Below are 18,574 nucleotides of genomic sequence, written 5' to 3' on the forward strand. Positions count from 1 at the left end.
TACTCTTCCAACTGTTTATTATGATACAACATTCGCTAACTGAGTACAATAGAGAATATACTTGCGATAAATTAAGCATCTAACACGTCAGGCGCCTCAACCCCAGGTTTTTGAAATATCTTGATACTCGCCGTCTGGACTTGGGTAATTCTTTATGGGGGGAGTTGAAACCGGACCTCTGGATGAATAGGGGACCAGATTCAGGTCCACCTATAAATCAGAATGAACGAATGTGTGAAAATGCGGTTTACCGTCATTTTTATTAGGTATTTGAACGGATTGGGGGAAAAATAGGTTTTTCAGACAAGTTTTTGCCGTTTTCAGACTAAGAAAAGTAGTTTACTTGTATCGCTTCCAAGTAGAGCTCTTCAGACTCCATCTTTAGCTCATCAAGAGCTTTTTGGTGAGACCCCAAGACTCGGTCGACCATCCTCATGAGCCTATAGTGTTGGCGAAGTTTGTACAGGGACCAGGCTTTTTTTAGCAACTCTCTTTCATCCGTTGTTTCGTCAGAGATTGGCGGCAAGTGTCTCATGCGTTCACTGAAACCAATTTTCCAATAATTGACATTGAAGAAGGGATAAATGATTTTTAAATCAAATAAGCGCTGTAGACACATCTTACTCTTTTTCATCTATGAGCTTCATCGGTACTTCGCATTCCTCAATTGGTTTGTATTGCAGAGCACCTTTTTCCATCCTTTTGATCAGCTTCTCAAGCCTTCTTTTACGCTTCTCTTCGCGCTGTCTTACTATCATCGGATCCAACTTCTTCTTCTTCTTCAATGGTTCGCCTCTGAAATATTTTCATCTTAAGAGTTTCATCTTCGTGTATGACTCTTGATTTATATATTCTTCCCCAAGTGATACTTACAGCAGCACGCTTGTCGCTTTAAAAAACAGAGGACTTAGATTCGTCGTTATCGTTCTGATTGAGCACACGGCTCCACCGGCTACCGATAATCTGCAATGAATTTTTTGAAACTCTGTTATCAAGCCCTTATAATTTTTAAGTTAGGTTAGGTTAGATTAAATCGAATTAGAAAATATCTGTGACCCTGATATTAGTATAGCAATTTCACGGTTTGCTGAAAAAATATACCTGCAGAACGGCGAAATCAAGCCCAAGTAACTCATATTACAAGGGATTTCCTCAATTAATAAACAAAAGTGCAAAAAATAAGACCGGACATCTAACCATCAAGTATTAACTACGGATTAATAATATACTAGACAGGCCGTATGCGAGGCAGCGGACGGAGAATATCGGTAAAGGGATTTTCCACCATTACTGATTCGCTACATGTGCAAATCAATAAATGTAGGGCACTGCTATTACCTTCTGGGCAACGATTGCGTTGTGAAGTTAGCCTATGATATCGTACCAAGCTGTGTACGCAGTGTATATTAGGCTTGATATGTCAAAAGCCTAACCTTTACCGGTTCGATTTTGCCGTTGAAAAATTTGTCAACGAAAAAATCCCCCGAGTTGTCACAATTGTCGAAAGATGAGCACAAGAGTCAAGGACTTCACGGTCAACGTAAGTCCCCTCAGCGCTATTTACGTATTGACGATCGACATAATATAATTTAACCTCAAATTCTTGACAGTTTAGTTTATTTTTCAGCTGCCGTTCGGTCCTCCGCCAATTCTCTCAGACATTAAGAGCGTCCTTAAGGAATATATCGAGTGTCCTGAACGCCTGCCGATCCACGATGTGGAAAAAGTCCAATGCTACTGGCCTCGAGAGCCGGACGTTCTTGCCCTCCTCAGGCACGATCTCGCACCTCTTGGAACTAACTTGAAGTTTGACAGAGATCCAATAACAGGTCGCATCGCTGACTTGCAAGAAGTTGTCGTTAAAGGTGCGGGTGAAAACCCAAGGAACTCAATGTCCATGAGCCGCGCTCCTGGTCCACCTACGGAAGGTGTCAAAGGTCTGTATTTGACAATACTCAATGCTCCTTTGCTTTGCCGTAGTGTCTGAATTTTCCTACAGCCAATAAAACTATGAAACTAAAACATGAAGTACGAATGGCGCAAGCAGTACAGCTGCAGCCAACCTGAGTCTAGACGATTACTTTGTTTATCCTCTTTCCAGGCAGCGCGAGTAATTTTCCCTTCTGGCCTGGCGGGTTTGATATACCAGAGCTACCGAAGGATGTCTCCAGTGTCGAAATAAACTTTGAGAGTGACCTCAGGACGCTGGCCAAGGGATTCAAATCAGGAATAGAATTTGCTGCGGACAATTGTACTCCGAAAGACACTGGCGATACTCCGGAAAGTCGTACCTCTCCAGCTCCAGAGCCAGAGCCAGAGCAGAATTCAAACACAGAAATGATAAACCTCATGGCGATGGTACATGAGCAGGAAAGTCTGCTCGGACTGTGGTCGTCGCCGGGTGTTAAAACCAGGGGTGAGAGTGCCGATCAGAAGCAGGAACTTCAGAACGAGAACGTGCTTATGGATTTGGACAAAGTGACGAATCTGCAGCCAGAGCGTAATCTCCCTGTTTTGAAAATAACTGAGAATACAACGTTCACTAAGACGTGTACCGAATGGGCTGAGGTGCTCGATGTCTCTGTGCCTGTTGCTGACTTTGAGAAACGTGTTCCAGACCCGGCGTTTAAGTACCCTTACGAGCTAGACACGTTTCAGAAACAGGCAATCATAAAACTGGAGGAGAACTGCAACGTTTTCGTTGCTGCCCACACTTCAGCAGGCAAAACGACAGTGGCTGAATACGCAATAGCTCTGAGTCAGAAGCACATGACGAGGTTTGTGGAATGTTATGCATAGAAATGACCCTAGGCATGCGTTACCTGCGGCGACCCTTTTTCTCAGGGCCATCTATACGTCACCCATCAAGGCACTGTCCAACCAGAAGTACCGTGACTTCAAACAGACGTTCGACAGTGTGGGGCTGATCACCGGGGACCTGCAGATTAATCAGACGGCTTCTTGTCTCATCATGACAACCGAGATTCTTCAGTCCATGCTCTATTGCGCTTCTGAGGTCGTCAGGGACTTGGAATACGTTATATTCGACGAAGTCCATTACATAAACAACGAGGATGTAAGTCGCGCCGAGTGCTCACCCAACCCCCTCACACAATCAACTTTTCTTGTTTTTTTCAGCGCGGTCATGTATGGGAAGAAGTCTTGATCCTCCTACCGCCAAATGTAAGCATCGTCATGCTTTCTGCAACAGTTCCAAATACTCTGGAGTTCGCTGATTGGGTTGGAAGGACAAAAAAGAGGAAAGTGTACGTGATCAGTACCCTGAAGCGGCCAGTGCCGCTGCAACATTACCTGTACACTGGGTGTGGAGGAAAGAGCAGAAACGATCGTTTTTTGATAGTCGATTCTGACGGAAAGTTCAAAAAGGATGGGTAAGCATTTCTTTTATCCACACCAGAGAGCTTGACACGCAGCTAACGAGGCACATTCGCCCTGTTTACAGATGGGACAAAGCAGTCGCTGCCAAAGCATCAAGCACAAAGAATCCCGGGGAAAAAAAGTATCAGCTTAATCCGAATCAAGAGAAGACTCTATGGGTCGGGTTCATAGATCACCTGAAAAGAGAAGTGCGATCATTGCTATCTACAGAACATAAATTTTCTCTTAAATTTATTTTGAATAATTTCCGTTTCAAATGTCTCACTCAATGGTGATCATGTTTATTTCAGAACAAGTTGCCTGTCGTAGCTTTCACTCTTTCCCGGAATCGTTGCGATACAAACGCAGACGCGCTGAGGTCTGTCGACCTTACGACAGGATCGGAGAAGAGCCACATACGAGTGTTTTTCCAGCAATGTATCATGCGGTTGAAAGAACCGGATAGAGAACTACCACAGATAGTTAATATGCAGAAGCTGTTGGAGCGGGGAATCGGTGTGCATCACAGCGGGATTTTACCCTTTCTCAAGGAAATAGTCGAGCTACTGTTCCAGAGCGGAGTGGTGAAGGTAAATTTGATAAGGCTGGTTCAGTCACGTATGAATTTCACTCCTTCCTTCCCTTTCCAGCTACTGTTCGCGACAGAAACTTTCGCCATGGGAGTAAACATGCCCGCACGAACTGTCGTCTTTGATTCCGTTCGGAAATTCGATGGCACGGAGTCCCGCACCCTCCATCCCGCCGAATACATCCAGATGGCGGGAAGGGCGGGGCGTCGAGGCCTGGACGACACTGGAACGGTGATAATCTTGTGCAAAACAGAGGTGCCAGATGCTCCGGTGCTGCAGAACATGATGCTTGGGAAACCGCAGAAGCTTGAGTCCCAGTTTAGAATGACTTATTCGATGATATTGAACCTGCGGAGGGTGACAGAGTCCGTGACTATCGAGGGGATGATGCGGAGATCGTTCAAGGAGGTGGCGCTAATAGCCCACGAGAAGAAGCACAAGGCCGAGCTGGAGGAGGTCGAAAAACAGCTCGCCGAATCGTCGGAGCTGACGGAGTCGCAGAAGCAGCTTGGGGGATTTTACTCAATCGCCACCGAGTACCTCGACGAGTGGGTAAAGCTCAGGCCTCTTTTGTTAGGCACGAAAAAAGCCGCTAAGCACCTAAATCAGGGCAGAATTCTGCTAATATCATATCGCGAGCATCACAACAAACTGGCAGTTCTTCTCGCGACGATACAACGGAGGCAAGACACGCTTTACAGAGTTCTCACATTGACTAACGTGCAGCAGTCTAACACAGAGGACGATATAAAGATCGAAGTGCCAGGCTCAAGGGTAGAGAAGAAAGAGGAAAAGTCTGACAACTGGTACAAGATCATTGGATTCACTAGAAAGGAATTGTTCATTCCCGAAGGTGTTGCCGGGCACGAAGTACTGACGATATCGGCCTCTGATATTTTGGAGATTACCAAACGGAGCATCAAGGTCGACTTTCAGTTGGTCATCAGCGATTGGGAGAAAAGGCAGATTCCTCGGTTCAAGTGAGTGTCAAAAACCGATCGAAAATCGAAAGTTTCGGTACTGAACGCTTTTTGTTCTCCGTAGGAACGACCCACCTGGAAAAACTTGTCAAGCCGCGGTTCAGGAGCTTCTTACTATATCTCTGGATGCTGTAACGAATCGCGAGATAATCGAGCCGTTCGTCGAACTAAAATTAAACGAGTCGTCGCTTGCTCCGAGGGTGAACTACCTGACTACATTGAAAAAGAAACTGGACAGTATAACTTGCACAGACATCGCTAACTTGGAGGAACAATTCGAAGCTGTATTCAAGCGGAAGGAATTGGAGACGAGGAGGGAGCGACTAACCTTTCAGCTCAGTCACGAAAGTCTCTCCCTTTACCCCGAGTATACAAATAAAGTTAACGTTCTTAGGTCGCTGCGCTATATCGACGATGACGAGAGAGGTAAATCAATTTTCAATCTGTGCTCACAATTTTAAACATAGTCTGAACTGGTTTGGTTCTATTTTCACTTCTTTCAGTCGCACTCAAAGGTCGGGTGGCTTTGGAAATGGGAACTCACGAGTTGCTAGTCACCGAGCTAATCTTCAAAAACGCCCTCACCGCGTTGCAACCAGCTGAAATAGCCGCGCTACTTTCGGCTCTGGTTTTCCAGCAGAAAACCAACGTGGAGCCACAGTTGATATCGCCTCTGAAGAAGGTTTGAATTACTGATCCGCTTCATTCAAGTGTAGATCTTTGTACTCTGGAACGGTTTCTATTCTTTACAGGGGTGTGAAGTGATGAAGGAGGTCCAGAAGAGCATAGCCCTTATGGAACGCGAACACGGAGTCGATCCGATCGAGCCTCTGAACTTCGGTCTCGTGCAGGTCGTCTATGAATGGGCGAGGTCAGAGCCGTTTGCAAAAATAATGGAACTGACCGATGTCCAGGAAGGTATAATCGTCAGGTGCATTCAGCAGCTGAACGAGACACTGAGGTACGTGAAGAACGCGGCTGTGATTATTGGCGACCCAGTACTGAAAGAGAAGATGGAGGAAGCCTCCACTGCTATTAAACGAGACATCGTCTTCGCTCAATCCTTTTATACACAAGATTAATGGTGACTTGGTAGGCTTTGTCCTACTTAATTTAATATTATACTGTTTTTTCACAATTTTCTACAATCTCCAATCGGCAGAAGACACATATTGCCCGTTTCTTTCTCTTTTTTTCCCCCCAATGTGCGACACGTCTTTGTTCGTATTGCTTTTGCTGCTCGCACCTGTGTACAAATGTTTTTTTTATTTGTGGTTGTTTTTACATTTTGAAAAACGATCGATTTCTGTCAAATTTGTAAATATCGATTGTCTGTTTACTGCAAGTTATAAATTAAATATTGGGTGTCCGCCAAAATTGCAGACAAATCGCAAACTAATGTTCGATTTGCATCTGCGTTTTACGAGTGTAAATCAAGGATTTATTAAGTTATTGGAAGAATCGATTGAAAAAAAAATTTAATAAATTTTTTAAAAAAGTTCACCGCCTATAGTACAGTTTTTAGTTATAAAGTCAAGTTTCGTTTTTTTTTTTTTTCCCTTTGCACAAAAAGCGAAAGAAAAAGAGAGGAAGAGGAAAATACGTTTTATACACAATAATAATGATAATCTGATTTTTCTCTTCAGTTCTATTATGCTAATTTCACAATGCTCGTTGTTCTGGGTTGTTCAAATTTCCCTGACCCTTATTGAGCTCCGAAATGCATGCCCATTGGCCTTCGGAATTTTCACGCCACAGAGATACTTTGTTGTCACCTCCGCTCACTGCCAGAATCCCACCAGTCAGAGACCAACTGACGTTCCATATAACGTCCTCGAACACGTTCAGGACAGTCGACGTCCAACTTGTGCAATCTGTCGACGTCCACACCACCACCCTGCGATCCTGAGAACAGGAAGCCAGTGCCGCTCTCGGTGGTCCAACTGCTGGCGCCCAGGCCACATCTCTGACCTGATTTAATGTTGCAAGGAAAAGAAAATGGCTGGTGAATCCACTAATTTTATCTACAGCATCTTTGTTTTGCTAATGCTGAATAATTTCTGACATGAATTCAACTCTTTTCTATTGATCTTAGATGATTTCAAATCGATCACGATTGCGAATAGGTGATTAGCCTCTGGACACAAATGCTTCACTGGGAATAGAAAAAGTAATGAAAATTCTTTTCTTGGCCTAGACAAGGGGAAGAAACCAGATGTCCAAATTTGGTGATACTTGAAGCGAGTTATTACTTACCCAGTCGCTGTGAGCCTCGAGTTTATTTTCCTCGATCCATCTTTCGTTATCCTCCCTCCATATTTTGACCAAATTATCGCATCCTCCAGTCGCAAGTCGCTTAACAGGTCCACTGCGAGGGTGAGGCGCGGTAGCGTCGTATCCAGGTTCAATGGCTGGGCACCAACTGACCGCATTGCACCCGATGGTGTGTGCGTTTGGAATTTTCTGGGCATCCCAGGTGTCACCATTGTTAGAAAGTATGGAGATCGAGCCGTCAGAGCTGCCGCATGCCAATATTAGTCCGAACTCGTGCGGCGCCCATGCAACGGAGTTCACAGACGAGTCGTGGGACGCATGTTCATATATCTTGGTCCACTCACCAAGCTCCTTCCAAATTATGACTTTCCTAAGGCGAGATAAGTACAGTTTAGATTTTGCTTATTTTTGCATAAGGTCGGAAAACCGTGGAGCAAAAGTATTGAGATCGCCAAATTTACCTGTCGTAACTGCAAGATGCCAAGATATTGCCGAACTTCGGATGAGCCCAGGCAACTTGCCAAACAGGACCGACGTGGCCTTTCAAATCTGCAGCGAGGGTTTGCGTGCCGTTCTTCAGATCGAATATTTTCACCGAATTGTCACTTGAGCAGGTAGCTAACCTCAATCCGTAATAGTCCATTTCGGCATCGTGTATCATGTCCTCGTGGCCCGTGTCCACCGTGTTTAGAACGGAGACCATTTTCAATTATCTCTTCGTTTACCCGTAACGAGTTATTATTTATATTGTTTCTTTCACTATTTTTTGTTGTCGCAAATTGTCCGTTGCAGCGATTGAAGAATAACCACACAACTGACATACGTGGAATCTGATGAAGTGGACACGCGCTAAAAGGCACCAACATCAGGCAACGAAAAGCATCAGAGTCACCACGAAGTGCTAGGGATTTTTCGTAAAAAGACAACACGTGCCCCACGTGCCTTTCCATTTGTTATGTTATTTTATCTATCGGCGGGATGGTTCAAAATTTGAAGTAGAATACATATTACATACTTTTAATTATGTCGATTGTGATAAATATTATTTTGTTCGTTATTTTTGAACTAGTTATACACTGACTGGAGATTGACAAATACATGATATGGCATACTGTAGAAGGAAAAAAATAGGTATATTACGACTAAGTAAAACTAGAGTTAGCCCAGGCGGTCCAATCAATACCAGAGAAGAATGGAGACTCTTTGATTTCGGGAATAGTTAAACGTTCCTCTGGGTTGTATCGCAATACCTGAACAAGGAGAGTAAGACAATCATATACAAAGGAACTCATTGACTTGAATGCACTGCTTCATTTATTTTGAGAACTTATTAAGTATTTAAACTCTTCAAACTCACATTAGAGATCAATGATTTCACGTTCGCTGATAGTTCTTCAGGAATGTTGAGAATAGAATGCGAGTGATATGGTCCGGGATGTTTAGTTTGGAATTTCTGAAAACAGAAAACGTAAACTCAACGAATATCAATTTAAACTATGATAATTGGACATACAATTCCAGTGAAGAGCTCGTAGAGCAGGACTCCGTAGCTCCAAACATCGGCAGCAGTGGAGGGTGGAATTGTTGGTGAGAAGATACAAAGTTCAGGGGCTGAGTAGGGCTTCTTTAGCTGCAAGAGTTCGAAGCTTCGTTTTGGGACAATGTAAGTCATCGCGACATGGCCTCCGCTGCCTAATAATATATTATCTGGTTTTAAATTTCCGACTATGACACCCTGCTGGTGCAGAGATTCCAGTGCCAGGAGTATTTCAGCTGCCCAATATCGGATGGTTCCTTCGGGAAGCTTCCAAAGTTCGTCATCCATTTCAATACCGCTGTCCTCGTTACCGATCGATTGCAATTGGCCAGATTTCATAGTTTCCTCAATCACTCTATGAGAGCCATTGAGTTTTGACGATTCTTTCACTAACTCGTCCTCAACTTTGAAGTTCTTAACAAAATTAGACTTAGAATTTGCCAAAGCTTCGTCTGATCTTTTATTTTTTGCTTTCAGATCTATATTTCCAGATCCAATACCGTGAACACCATCTATGCTGTTACCTTGACTGAGTTTATCGATTTCTGTTACATTCAGGGCCTGAAACTTCTCACCGTGAGCTAAATTTCGAGAATGATCCGGCTTATCTTCACTGTACAGTAAAGTGCCAGATTCATTCAATCTGCTGGCTATTGAATTGCTTTTCTTCAGAGTGGCGTCAACCAATCGCAGAAGTTCTTGGGCTTTAGCGAGTAAGTCCGTGGTTTGAAATGTTTTAACAGGCGCAGCATTGGCTCCAAATTTTGCCTCTAATCTTCTGAGCGATTCATCAGGATCGATCGTCTCCTCATCTTGCGGATCGAGATTTTCTCTGCTGCCACAAGCTCTGTCTTTCGAGACCTCACCAAGTCCGTCAATTTTCGGCAACAGTCTTTCCTTAACTTCTAGCTTCTTCTTTCCCAGACTCGACTGAATAATAGCGTCGCAACTCACTGACCTTGTATGCCCTTTCTCTCTCCAATTAGAGACTGTGTTGCGGCCCTTGTAGTACAACTTAATATATTCCCAGAGCTTTTCTCCACTGAAATGTAAGAGCTGAGTCGCATCATCAAAATCAGCAAAGTCATATCCAGTTTCAACTCACCTCGCATAGTGCAGGACAAGAAATATCGTCGAATCCGTTTCTATGCATGCGTAAAGCCGTACCATGAATGGGATTTTGCCACGCAGAATGTAATCGCGGAGACTCCCAAGGCACCCAGCCGGCTTTTGGACTGTCTGGAAAGAGAATTACTAATTGAAACATCGTTGCCCGGATCAAAGCTAGTTCTTATTTATTTTTCAAAATGACGAATAACACAGAGAGCTTTACCTTTATAACTCTATTGCAATCACGCGAAGTGTCTCTGACCAGCATGACCGAGCCTATAACACGTAATACTTTATAATTTCCCAATTCGCTAGTAGGCTTGGAAAGCATGCCTACGTTGCAGTTCAGATGCCTGTTGTAAAGCCTCTCTGCCTTCTCCAAATACTTGGATATCTTGTCTCTGATCGTGGCTCTGCGCCCGTAATCAGGGTCAGATTGAACACCATTGAGTAGGTTTGCTATGCCCAATTTATACAGCGTGAATGCTTCCTCGTATTCACACACAGCCTCGTGTCTGAAAGCTGCGCTCATGTGGGCAGCCGATACTAGAATATAACTGCTCAAGTCTTCAGCGGCACCCTCAGGTAAGTCAGATCCATCATGGACTGAAAAGCCATTCGAAGCTTGAAGCGAAGCTGTGAATTTAGAGGCATCATACCTGTCACAGGTTGGTGATTGCCTCTCAATTTTTTCTCCATCATTCTTATTATTAATTGGCTTTGTCCCACTTATGTTGACGCCATTCTCACTAACCACGCCAATTTCGTCAATGCAGTTATTGTTCACAGATAAGCTCTGGGATCCATTATCACTCGTCTCAATATCATTGTTGGCTAGTATGATCGTTCTGCCGTTTAAAGTCGGAAACTGAGTATTCTGCACAGTGGTTGGAACATAGCTGGTGCCTCTGAGAGCGGAGTTCAAGTTTGGGTCCTCTTCAGAGGTATCGGAGCCGATGGATGCCGAGCAGTCGGTTAGATAGTCTCTGGCATGTCCAGACTCGAAGAACTTGACAACTACATTGCTTGTAAAAAGTGGAGTGTGCCTTGCTACAAACTCCAGAAGTCTGATTGCACATTGTCGTCGCTCCTCAATAACTTCCGCCTCAAAACGGCCAAAGAACTTGGGCTTTGGGAAAGGCGGGAAGGCCTCTTTGATCCTCAAAGTGTCATGACGGCTGCTCAGCTCCAGGTACAACTTCCTAAAGTCGCTGTATCGCTTCCAAACCGAAACTCTGGACACAGCCTCTGGGGCTGATTTAGGATATATCTGAAAGTAGACGAGCAGCTATAGGAGAGACTGTTGTTCGAGTAGACTTAAAATTAATAATAGTATATGTACCGACCACTGATGTAACTTTGTACACGGTAAATCCTTTCCTGTGACGCGAAGTCTCATTGATAAGGAACCTTCGTACCCATTTTTCCTTAGATGGTGCCATTTACTGTTATTAGACTTTGAATCGTCTAGCACCCAATTATTGACCAGGGCTTCGTCGTTCATGCGAACATTTCATTCGAGCACGGCTCGTGCTTTTCTCTCTGTGTTAACCCAACACTAAACCAGTCTTAAATTACGCGAGTCCAAGTCTTTTTCTGTTATTAACGAAGGTGTCAAAAATGTATCGATTAAGTGTGGTGGTGTTGGTGGTATTTCCCACGTGTATATGCATATATGCATACTTTATAATTTGAACAGAAACTAGCTAAATTACCCGCACGCCATCTGGTCGCAGGAATTATCCACTGCGTGTTGGGGTGCGTTCCGAAAGATGGTTCACAGCACTAGGGTCAGTTTCGGAACGCACCCGCGGCAGAGATCAGTAGATTTATCCCCTCTACAGAACGCAACGAGTTTTTTGCGTTCCGCAACGAACTGCATAGCGACCATGAGGCAAGGCGGTTGGAAAACAATGATAAACATCATATACATGCGTATACGTAACCGGCAACAATAAACTTCGATAATTCAAATCGCGTTGTTACAAACAAGTTGTTGTACTTTATATTGTCAAATTGAAGTTGAGTTTTATGAATAAAGAACACCCGTTTGGAGGATCTGGCGCTATCCGATCCTCGCCCAGACGGTAAATATGTTTGTTTACGACGTGTTGGACAAGGAGAAGGTTTACCAGATACTGTCAAACGATCTTCGGAATTTGGGGGTTAAACGCCGGATCAAGAAACAGGCGGCGGCGTCTTCTTCAGCGAAGCCGGACTCGGGAGGCGGTCAGTCGCTGAAGACGGTATTCAAGACGAGTTTGGCCCACCTGCCACTCGATGTCGTGAAGCTATCCTCAGGGGCGATCGTCCACGTTCCCCAGTTCGTCACCCAAGCCTGTTCCTACATTGAGAAATACGCCAGCCAGGAGGGAATATTCCGAAAGGCGGGATCCCACCTCCGACAAAAGGAGATTATCGCCCGTCTCGACGGTGGGAGCACCCTGAGTGAGAAGTACCAGGTCGTCGATGTTGCCAATGTGCTAAAAACCTTCTTCAGGGACCTCCCTGACCCCCTGATCCCGCGCATTTACCAGGATGTCTTTCTGCGTTGTGCGCTTCTAAAAAATTCCAGGGTTCAGGCTCTGCTCATAGCGTGTCTGATCCTTCCTCCACACCACCTCAATACGCTCGCCTACCTTGCCGAGTTCTTGAAGCGAATCGCCAGGCTTGAGAGGCAGAACAAAATGGGCATTGATAATCTAGCCAAAGTCATGGGGCCCAGTATTATGCCGCTTCAGGAAACTACCATGTCGGCCGTACAGTCGAGACTGGAAACCCACCTTGTTATAGTAAAGGTGAGAATCTAAATTGCGCAGTCTAAGAGTTGATATTTATTCTGTTACCTCGGCTTCTTAGATATTGATCGAAAATGCTGAGCGCATCGGGGTCCTTCCTGATCACGTAGCAGATCTCATTGCCTCCGAGACTCCGGGCAGTGTTGAAACTGAACTAAATACCTCTGACTCTCTAAACCCATCCAAACACAAGAAAAAAAAACGACGGAGCGGGAGTCTTACACGTAAGCCACATCTAAGCGCCTCCAATCTCAACCTGAGTACGTCTATCCATCTGACTTTATTTTCTCTATACTTGTTTGCGGCAATCAACTTATTTAAGATTATGACTAGTTCAAGATCCCAGCCTTATTTGTTGTCGAAATTTGATGGGGTTGTCTATAAATAATGTATTTGTATGAGATCATGGCTAACTCTTCCTATTCATTTTTTCTAACAATTTTTGTTCTACCAGTGTGATCATGATCATTATTCAGTTTCAAATCTATTCGACGATAAATAGCGCATAATAGTTTTTCTTTAAATCCAAAGGAATGTTGAACGGGTTGAAGAAAATGGTTAGCAAGAGCGGATCACCAGATGCAGCAGCAAGTAGCGGAGTTGTGTCGAGTGAGTTCAGCGCTACCGACACACCTTCGATCAAAACAGGGAAGAAGCGCAAAGTGGCTGAGTCTGCGGCACCGTTGAGTGCAAAGAAAAAGTAAGCAATCGAGTTTAAATAGCCTTTCTTGCAATCGTGTTTTATTATTTTCTTTATCAACGTTCTGGGGGTATTTATTGCGTTTGTATTGACTTGCAGGCGTCAAGTACTTCAGACATTGCCTGACGGCGGTTATCCTCGGCCAGAAAACACTATGTTTGCATCCATAATATGTAATGATCCAAAGTACGTAATGGTTAGAGTGTATGGTTTTGATATTTCATCCAAAGATTTCTCGTGTTTCAAAATACCCGATATTGAACTCTTATTGTCTGCTTCCGTTTTATTACAGCCCGTACAAAGAAAAGAGTCCCGTTCAAAAGTCCCGAGTCAGAAAATACCTTTCGCAGAAAGTGCACATCGAGATGTAAGCCCAATATTTTCATATCGTGTGCTTCGCGAGGTTGAAGTGAATTTTCTCGTGGCATAAATTTATTTGTAACAAATTGGAAAACTCGTAATTTCTTCATTTCAGAACAGGCAGTGAGAAACTAGAGAAATCTAAAAAGATTCGGCTCAGCCTCGATAGACTCGTTTCAAAGAGCAAACAGGTGAGAGGAGCTTTTTCAAGCACTGGACAACCAGTGTAAAAAGTAACGAGTTGGCTTCACGGAATAAATTTTTTTCAGAAATTGGTTGATTTAGACTCGGAAAACCACAATGCCCCGAATTCGCCAGGGATTGAAAGACGCTGGAGTTCTGTGAGTAGTTCTTCGTGGTCGAAGAAAAATCGGGTAGGGTACGACGGTTTCACAGTGGCTCAGTCTCTCCTCAAGGCGAACAAAAAGCTTGAGGATGGTCTCGACTTGGAGTACGACCAGGACGAAATATTCATGGATGCAGAAGTGAATTTGTCGGACGAGAACACTGCCGAGGAGCGAATATCGGAAGAACCGATGGACAGTAACTGCCGCCAGGCCCCGCCGTTTTCAAGCTTTGCGGACCAAATGGTCAAAGGGAACGAGGAGTACGTAACAATACCAAAGAGCGAGTATGAGGAGATAAAAAACAGAGTTTCAGCAATAGAGTCCAGAATTTCTCAGGAGTTTTGTTGCATATCGACGAGTGCTGGCCAAAGTTTGAGCCAGACTTCGGCCAGCAAGGTGCAAAGTGAGTACGAAAAGACTTTGGAGGAGGCTAGCATAGGCAGCACCGTGACTACTGATCAACTCGCCAAAAGATTAAGCAGGGAATTGAAGATACGAAGATCCGCGGAGCACAAAATAATCCGTTCACCCAGTGCCAGAAAGATCGGAAACCTCCGAAGACGCTCTCAAGAAAAACCAGTCGGGTAATTATCAATTGTATCCCCGTTGGGTCACAACTCGAATTTCTCAACTTTAAAATCCGATAATTTCTTTATTTCCCCAGGAAACGAAGCAACCGGCACATCTCGTGGCTCGCTGCCAAGCCAGCGAGTACCGACGAACCTGTCGAGGAGCGGAATAACTTTTGTCCGAAGTCCAGTCTGAAGCGAGGCCGACCCAATACGGTATACACCGGGCTGTCGCAGCGTTCTCAGGTGCTCCAGGGTTCAGACTCCATATGCAGTGATGAGACAAACGCGAGGCTCGATTTTCTGCAGCAGCAACTCCATGCGTTGATAACTCACACCGTTGAACATACCAAAGGCTCTCTGAGCGACGATGATACGTTCCTCAGCGATCGCGACGATAGTCTGAAAGCGTCAGACAGTGCATTGCGGCCGACAGTAAGGCGCGCGTCTTCTTTCCACGGTTCGGAGTTTATAGACAATTCCAGACACTTCAACGAGAAGATGAAGGAACTGAAGAAGTCCAACAGTCAACAGGACGTCACGTTGAACAACGAGCGTCTAGGTACAAGGGAAACCACAGGGGCGGCAGAAGGGGGAATGGTTAACGGGGACAACAATGTCAATTGGAGAGATGCGGATTGCTACTTCGGCTCAGATGTCAGGTCTCGCACTCCCACCCAACAGACCGGTAGGGCGTCAATTGCCAAACTGAGGACTCAGAACGCTGGGATGGTTCTGGCCAAGGCGAGGCTGTTCGATGAGACTTCCAAGAAGGACGCTTCTAGCGGGTTGAATAAGAGCAGGGATGTTAGAACTGAAGCGATTAGAAGACAATCTGTAAAACTGGGGAGAGCCAGGGAAACGAAGAGCTTGGACAGCACCGACAGTCCATCTGGACTAAGGAAAATTGGTGGGACGCCACGCAGGAAAAATAGTAAAAGTCCAAAGAACAGCGGCGCCAAGTTGAAGCTCCTTCACTCGACAGGAACATCGCCACTGATCAAAATGGAACTGACCATAATGCCGTCGCATCAGAATCCCCAACTAGGTTCAGAGAAAAGGGGAGCCAGGCTGAGCGGTGAGAAGTACGACGCCAGCCGGCGTTTGGATACCACGAAAAATGACGTAAAAACTGAGAGAAGCAATCTTAATAAATCGTTGTATTTTACTAGCGCAAATAATTTTCATTGCGAAAAGGAGAATCAGAACTTGTTCAGTCCCAGCGAGAAGCAGAAATCCCCTGACTGCATACCCAAGGAAACGAATAGAAACATATTGAACGTGGAGTCACTGACGCCGTGCAAAACTCCCCATATCAAACGGCCTTTAACGTTGAAAACGCCCAAAGATGCAAAAAATTTGATACGAAAACAATGCAATGATTCGCGACGCACTCCGATGAAGGCTGTAGCTTTAACGAGCTTCTCAACTTGAATAATGAGTGCTGTCTTTACAGCTATTTGAAAAAAATAAATTAAAACATTCTTCATTTTCTTTTAATTCTTGTTACGTAAATTTTCTATTACAGAAAATTTGCCCGTGAATAAATAAACAATGGGATCATTGTACTAAAAATGTGAGAAACAAAAAAATTGTACTTAGTTTTGAGCAGAGAATCAAACCGGCTAACTCACAGATCTGGTTAATGATCTTGACTTAAGTGCACTCTGGGTGTCGCCTCGGACTTCTAGAGTGGAGCGTAATTTAGACCGCAATTAGCTCAACTTGAACAATTCATTTTTCATTATCACTTTTCACCTTGTTACGAATTAATGACTGTCATTATATTATATATTTTATTCTCAGCTTTTACATCGTAAATCCTAATGTATTTTGTACTTTATTACGGCGTACTGCCAGCGATCTACGGATTCTGTATTAATTGTATTGTCGATAAATGTGGTCGATTTTTATTTTAATCTACACAATAAATTATGTCCCGCAGAGTCGAGGTAACGATTAATTATCTTATACCGGGAGGAAAAATTAAAATAACATATAACAAAGTATTTACACCAATTTCTAGGAAGGAAGATAATAAGGGCTGTGTGAATGATTAAAAAATTATTTCACAGTCTGTACTCTGCTAGAAAACTAATCTATTCAAAATCGAAATTATAACGGTTGTGTAAAACTCGGTGACTGGACAATCTAGATCTTCGAAAACTGAAGACAACTTCTGGGCTGAAATCTGACGACGAAGTCGAATACTGTGAAAGTACAGTCTTTGGACAGTTTGGGCAAATATCATCTTTTCTGCATGAAAGAAAAACAAAAAACAAGGTTGTATTAAAGCATTTTTGTTGTAGGCATTTTACATCGTTGCTTCTAACAATGAGAAAGCTCAATTGGACTAGCAATGAAGTAAAAAATCATACTATTATACTTTTCCATAATTTGTATACTGAATACGTAATTTTCATCAAACATTTTGCCTTCACCTATTAGAATGCCTGGAGGCTCCTGAGTGGTTTACGTGTCTCCGACGAGACCAGACCTTGTGGAAGGGTCTTATCATCTGCATCACCTTGTCACAGCAGAGGCGAGACACCGCGCCACGATGATGCATCCTCTCCCAGAATTTGTCCTTTTGTGTGAAAAACAGGGATGGCGAACAACTGACCTCAGGTTCATCAAGGCCAATGTGATCGCGGATCATCACGCGAGCGTCGTCCTTATCCTCTTCCATGTCGTGGGCCAAGTATCTGGGTGAATTGAATAGACAAACAGTCCTGAGTTACCGTAAATGGATGAAATACATTTTCTTTTACTCATCTCAATTACTTAAGTACATGAACGCAGTATTTTCCCATTGATACAGATGTCTCATCTTTTTTTTCTCATCGTCTGCTTGCTCTTTTGCGATAAAACTCTGTATTGAATATATTTCCCCAGTTATCGATTAGATGATCTATACATAAGATATTAAGCTTATTGCTATTTATTGAAAACTTTATCTAATCGATTATGCAATAGAAAGTGAACCGCTAAAAAACAGGTTTCCTATTACAGGGCCACGAAGAAATTCGTTTTTGTGTACTCCTCCGGTCGTAGAGCAGCTCTGAGGAAGTAGGTGAACACCATCGCGATCAGATAGTTGTCAGCCATCCTACAGCACTGATCAGCGTCCAGGAAGTCGTCGAGTTCATCGTCTGTAGGAGAGAAATGATCATAGTCAATGAACAATGGTGGAAATATGAGGAGCTGGGGAAGACGCGTAACGCTTAAATTCGTGTTTTTCCCGATTCAAGTTTGAAAGTTTGTTTCTTTGCTTCTTAATGTTGTGTAATCGTAGGTCGGGATGAATATGGATCAGTTTACCGATTAATTTAAAGAATGAAATTACGCTCCAAGATTTTATCCGTATTAGTCTTGGGGCGCAGCTCGTCGTTGACGTAAGGATAATGTTTCTTTGCAACTGTTCGTCACGCACTTCAATCTCCATTTTGTCAAATTCTTATTTTCGAATCTTTCGTTTTGTCTCTGACTGTTGATAGATTTTCTTGAGTGATAACAAAAACGATGACAAAAAAAAAAAAACGTGTAACGGGACCAACAACTGTTGAATTCTCTCGTTTGAAAACAGTCGAAGAATATTTGTACAAAAACAAAAGACGATAACAAAAATTAGAACGATCTATATGTTTACATGTAATTATATTAGTCAATGGTAAACCAAATTGTGTGTACTATTCTCATTGTTGTGCGTGTACCGCAGTTTAGTTTTCACGATTTTAAAAACACACATTCGAGAAAGAGACTTGCGAGGGCGCGCAGCGTCGATGAATTTCGCGTTTAAAAATCCCGCGGCACGTGTGAGAAAATTTCACGATTTTTCTTATCGCAAATCTTCCGATCGATTGCGCGGAGATAAAGGCTCGGTCAGAGGACCGATAAGTAAAACGATCGTGCACGTGATACCGATCAACCG

At 43.7% G+C, this 18,574-nt stretch overlaps 6 protein-coding genes across 9 annotated transcripts; 2 read left to right on the top strand and 4 right to left on the bottom strand.

Moving 5' to 3' along the window:
* LOC124186696 (39S ribosomal protein L40, mitochondrial) lies at window positions 1–1,277 on the bottom strand. Its single transcript, XM_046578587.1, has 5 exons — window positions 1,102–1,277; window positions 874–963; window positions 625–795; window positions 344–542; window positions 1–210 (listed from the first exon to the last, which is right to left on the bottom strand). The coding sequence occupies exons 1-5, from the start codon at window positions 1,134–1,136 to the stop codon at window positions 97–99; spliced, it is 609 nt and encodes a 202-aa protein (XP_046434543.1). The 5' UTR covers window positions 1,137–1,277; the 3' UTR covers window positions 1–96.
* Window positions 1,278–1,388: 111 nt separating this feature from the next.
* On the top strand, window positions 1,389–6,409 carry LOC124186686 (helicase SKI2W). Its single transcript, XM_046578568.1, has 11 exons — window positions 1,389–1,540; window positions 1,628–1,937; window positions 2,102–2,777; window positions 2,845–3,076; window positions 3,139–3,392; window positions 3,464–3,587; window positions 3,690–3,968; window positions 4,029–4,948; window positions 5,013–5,374; window positions 5,452–5,630; window positions 5,701–6,409. The coding sequence occupies exons 1-11, from the start codon at window positions 1,508–1,510 to the stop codon at window positions 6,028–6,030; spliced, it is 3,699 nt and encodes a 1,232-aa protein (XP_046434524.1). The 5' UTR covers window positions 1,389–1,507; the 3' UTR covers window positions 6,031–6,409.
* Window positions 6,410–6,567: 158 nt separating this feature from the next.
* LOC124186695 (protein SEC13 homolog) lies at window positions 6,568–8,073 on the bottom strand. The gene is made up of 3 exons (XM_046578586.1): window positions 7,684–8,073; window positions 7,205–7,592; window positions 6,568–6,919 (listed from the first exon to the last, which is right to left on the bottom strand). The coding sequence occupies exons 1-3, from the start codon at window positions 7,923–7,925 to the stop codon at window positions 6,611–6,613; spliced, it is 939 nt and encodes a 312-aa protein (XP_046434542.1). The 5' UTR covers window positions 7,926–8,073; the 3' UTR covers window positions 6,568–6,610.
* A 150-nt stretch (window positions 8,074–8,223) lies between these two features.
* LOC124186689 (ribosomal protein S6 kinase delta-1) lies at window positions 8,224–11,613 on the bottom strand. Of its 2 annotated transcripts, none has more exons than XM_046578578.1 (6): window positions 11,212–11,613; window positions 10,093–11,139; window positions 9,865–9,998; window positions 8,736–9,801; window positions 8,580–8,675; window positions 8,224–8,472 (listed from the first exon to the last, which is right to left on the bottom strand). In XM_046578578.1, exons 1-6 carry the CDS (start codon window positions 11,371–11,373, stop codon window positions 8,365–8,367), a joined length of 2,613 nt encoding a protein of 870 aa, XP_046434534.1. In that variant the 5' UTR covers window positions 11,374–11,613; the 3' UTR covers window positions 8,224–8,364. The 2 variants fall into 2 exon arrangements, with proteins under 2 accessions (XP_046434534.1, XP_046434535.1); XM_046578579.1 differs by having other exon boundaries at window positions 11,216–11,612.
* Window positions 11,614–11,703: 90 nt separating this feature from the next.
* LOC124186283 lies at window positions 11,704–16,589 on the top strand. 2 transcript variants are annotated; one of them, XM_046577833.1, is made up of 8 exons: window positions 11,704–12,667; window positions 12,729–12,927; window positions 13,199–13,367; window positions 13,467–13,553; window positions 13,660–13,734; window positions 13,843–13,918; window positions 13,997–14,658; window positions 14,739–16,589. In XM_046577833.1, the coding sequence occupies exons 1-8, from the start codon at window positions 11,963–11,965 to the stop codon at window positions 16,075–16,077; spliced, it is 3,312 nt and encodes a 1,103-aa protein (XP_046433789.1). In that variant the 5' UTR covers window positions 11,704–11,962; the 3' UTR covers window positions 16,078–16,589. The 2 variants fall into 2 exon arrangements, with proteins under 2 accessions (XP_046433789.1, XP_046433790.1); XM_046577834.1 differs by having other exon boundaries at window positions 12,729–12,891.
* Window positions 16,426–18,485, bottom strand: LOC124186292 (speedy protein 1-A-like). 2 transcript variants are annotated; one of them, XM_046577853.1, is made up of 4 exons: window positions 18,334–18,485; window positions 17,654–17,795; window positions 17,085–17,348; window positions 16,426–16,899 (listed from the first exon to the last, which is right to left on the bottom strand). In XM_046577853.1, the coding sequence occupies exons 1-4, from the start codon at window positions 18,389–18,391 to the stop codon at window positions 16,743–16,745; spliced, it is 621 nt and encodes a 206-aa protein (XP_046433809.1). In that variant the 5' UTR covers window positions 18,392–18,485; the 3' UTR covers window positions 16,426–16,742. The 2 variants fall into 2 exon arrangements, with proteins under 2 accessions (XP_046433809.1, XP_046433808.1); XM_046577852.1 differs by lacking the exon at window positions 18,334–18,485 and adding an exon at window positions 17,965–18,287.
* Between the last annotated feature and the right edge of the window lie 89 nt (window positions 18,486–18,574).

This window comes from Neodiprion fabricii, chromosome 7, assembly GCF_021155785.1.
Source record: "Neodiprion fabricii isolate iyNeoFabr1 chromosome 7, iyNeoFabr1.1, whole genome shotgun sequence".
NCBI classification, from domain to species: Eukaryota; Metazoa; Arthropoda; class Insecta; order Hymenoptera; family Diprionidae; genus Neodiprion; species Neodiprion fabricii.